Source organism: Pinus tabuliformis, chromosome 7 (genome assembly GCF_031772625.1).
Source record: "Pinus tabuliformis cultivar Carrire ecotype Pingquan chromosome 7, CPIR1, whole genome shotgun sequence".
In the NCBI taxonomy this organism is placed as follows: Eukaryota; Viridiplantae; Streptophyta; class Pinopsida; order Pinales; family Pinaceae; genus Pinus; species Pinus tabuliformis.
Genome location: NC_142293.1, coordinates 535,183,779 through 535,185,406, shown reverse-complemented (window position 1 = coordinate 535,185,406; position 1,628 = coordinate 535,183,779). Strand labels below are relative to the sequence as shown.

General features: G+C 44.9%; 1 protein-coding gene across 1 annotated transcript; it reads right to left on the bottom strand.

The window, feature by feature from the left end:
• Positions 1 to 515: 515 nt before the first annotated feature.
• Positions 516 to 1,181, bottom strand: LOC149248426 (uncharacterized). Its single transcript, XM_089449873.1, has one exon. The coding sequence runs from the start codon at positions 1,179 to 1,181 to the stop codon at positions 516 to 518; it is 666 nt and encodes a 221-aa protein (XP_089305999.1).
• Between the last annotated feature and the right edge of the window lie 447 nt (positions 1,182 to 1,628).

The following is a 1,628-nucleotide window of genomic DNA, read 5'->3' as shown; positions in this document are numbered from 1 at the left end:
GAAGGTCAGGGATGGGGAATGAAGGCGGATCAAGTGAGGTACCAGAGGTGGGCGGTGGTGATGGTATCGAGCTAGGATGATAGGACAGAAGGACGGCGGCCCCGAGGGAGAGCAGAGTAGTAGAAGGCTTCTTTGGCACGGCTGGCATACGAAAATCGGCGCGGGAAAGATTTTTCGTATTACTGCATTCATCTGAACATCATAATTCATCATTAATGATACTGGAGATCTCCAAACTGTTAATGCTCATTATTTCTATTGTCCTTTACATTTATGATTTCACATTGCTAACGGAGACTGCCTTGCTCCAACTCATTCCAGGCCCTCGACCACAGATGGTAGTTTCCCGTCGTGCCTTCGTTTTCCAACATGTCCGCCAAATTGTTCCCATCGCATCTAATATCTTGGAAGTGAAGCCCATTCATTCTTTTGATATTATTTTTTATTCTTTGAAGGATTTTATTCAACCGCCAATTGTCTAACACCTTGGCGACATCCAAGCCCTGCTAAAGTTTTCAGTTGGCCTGAGTTGCCAGGGTCGAGTCTCCTTCTATGATCAGAGGGGTCAAATTGTGGAGTTTAGCAATGTCGAGCCTGTGTTCCAGAGCTTGAAGTTTGGCTGCATTTTTGGTAGAGGTACCAACGTTGCCTTCATAGAGCCTAAGGATTTCCCCCTTAGAGCTCCTAATGACTCCCCCAAAGACAGCTCTGCCCGAGTTACCTTTTGTTGTCCCGTCATAATTGATTTTGATGGTACCTATCTCCGGCGGATACCAGTTGACAGCTAGGCCCCAATTTCTAGAAATGGTTGAGGCATTAGAGAAGTGGGTGAGATGAAGGTCAAGAAGGGTGAGAATGCTCAAATATGAATTGCTTGGAGGGTCGAAGCGGCATTGGAGAGAAGAGGATGCCACGGTTTCCCAGATTAGGTTCTTGATGATGGAGAGAACTTCTTCCTGAAGGGATGTTCCTCTGAAAATTCTAGCATTCCTTTCCTTCCACGGCATCCAGCATATGATTCCTGGAGCAATGTTCCAAGCCCTGTTCACTAAAGGATTGGGGGAAAGGGAGGGTCTCCAATTTTCAATGGTATTGAGAATTGAAGAGGGGTCCTGATCCGAGGCCTTGAAAACTAGATACACCCAATTCCATAGCTTGTCCGCGTAGGGGCACTTATTCATCAAGTGATTTGTTGTTTCCTCCTTCGGCTAACACAGTTTGCATCTAGAAGGGCCGATGGATCATTTTTTCCTTAGATTGTCCCATGTAAGAATATTTTTGTGAATTATGAGCCAAAGAAAAATTGTGACTTTTTTCTAGTGTTTCCTTCCCACAGAGATTTCCATTTTTTCTCCGATTGATGTTGGTCATGGAGAGTAGTGTAGTTGTAAGCTTCCTTTAAATTAAAGTGCCCTACCGGGTTCTTACCCCATCTGAGCTTGTCCTCGGAGGTATCATATTGAATTTGTCTTTTTTGGAGTTTGGTCGAGAGCTCCTACCACACCTGAGGGTTGATTGGGGGTTCCCACTCTTTTTCATCTAACCATTCTCTCCACTTGTCACTTCCATTGCTGGTTTTCCAGTATTGACTTACCCTGATTTTGCCCCTATTTTTCATGCCAATCCTT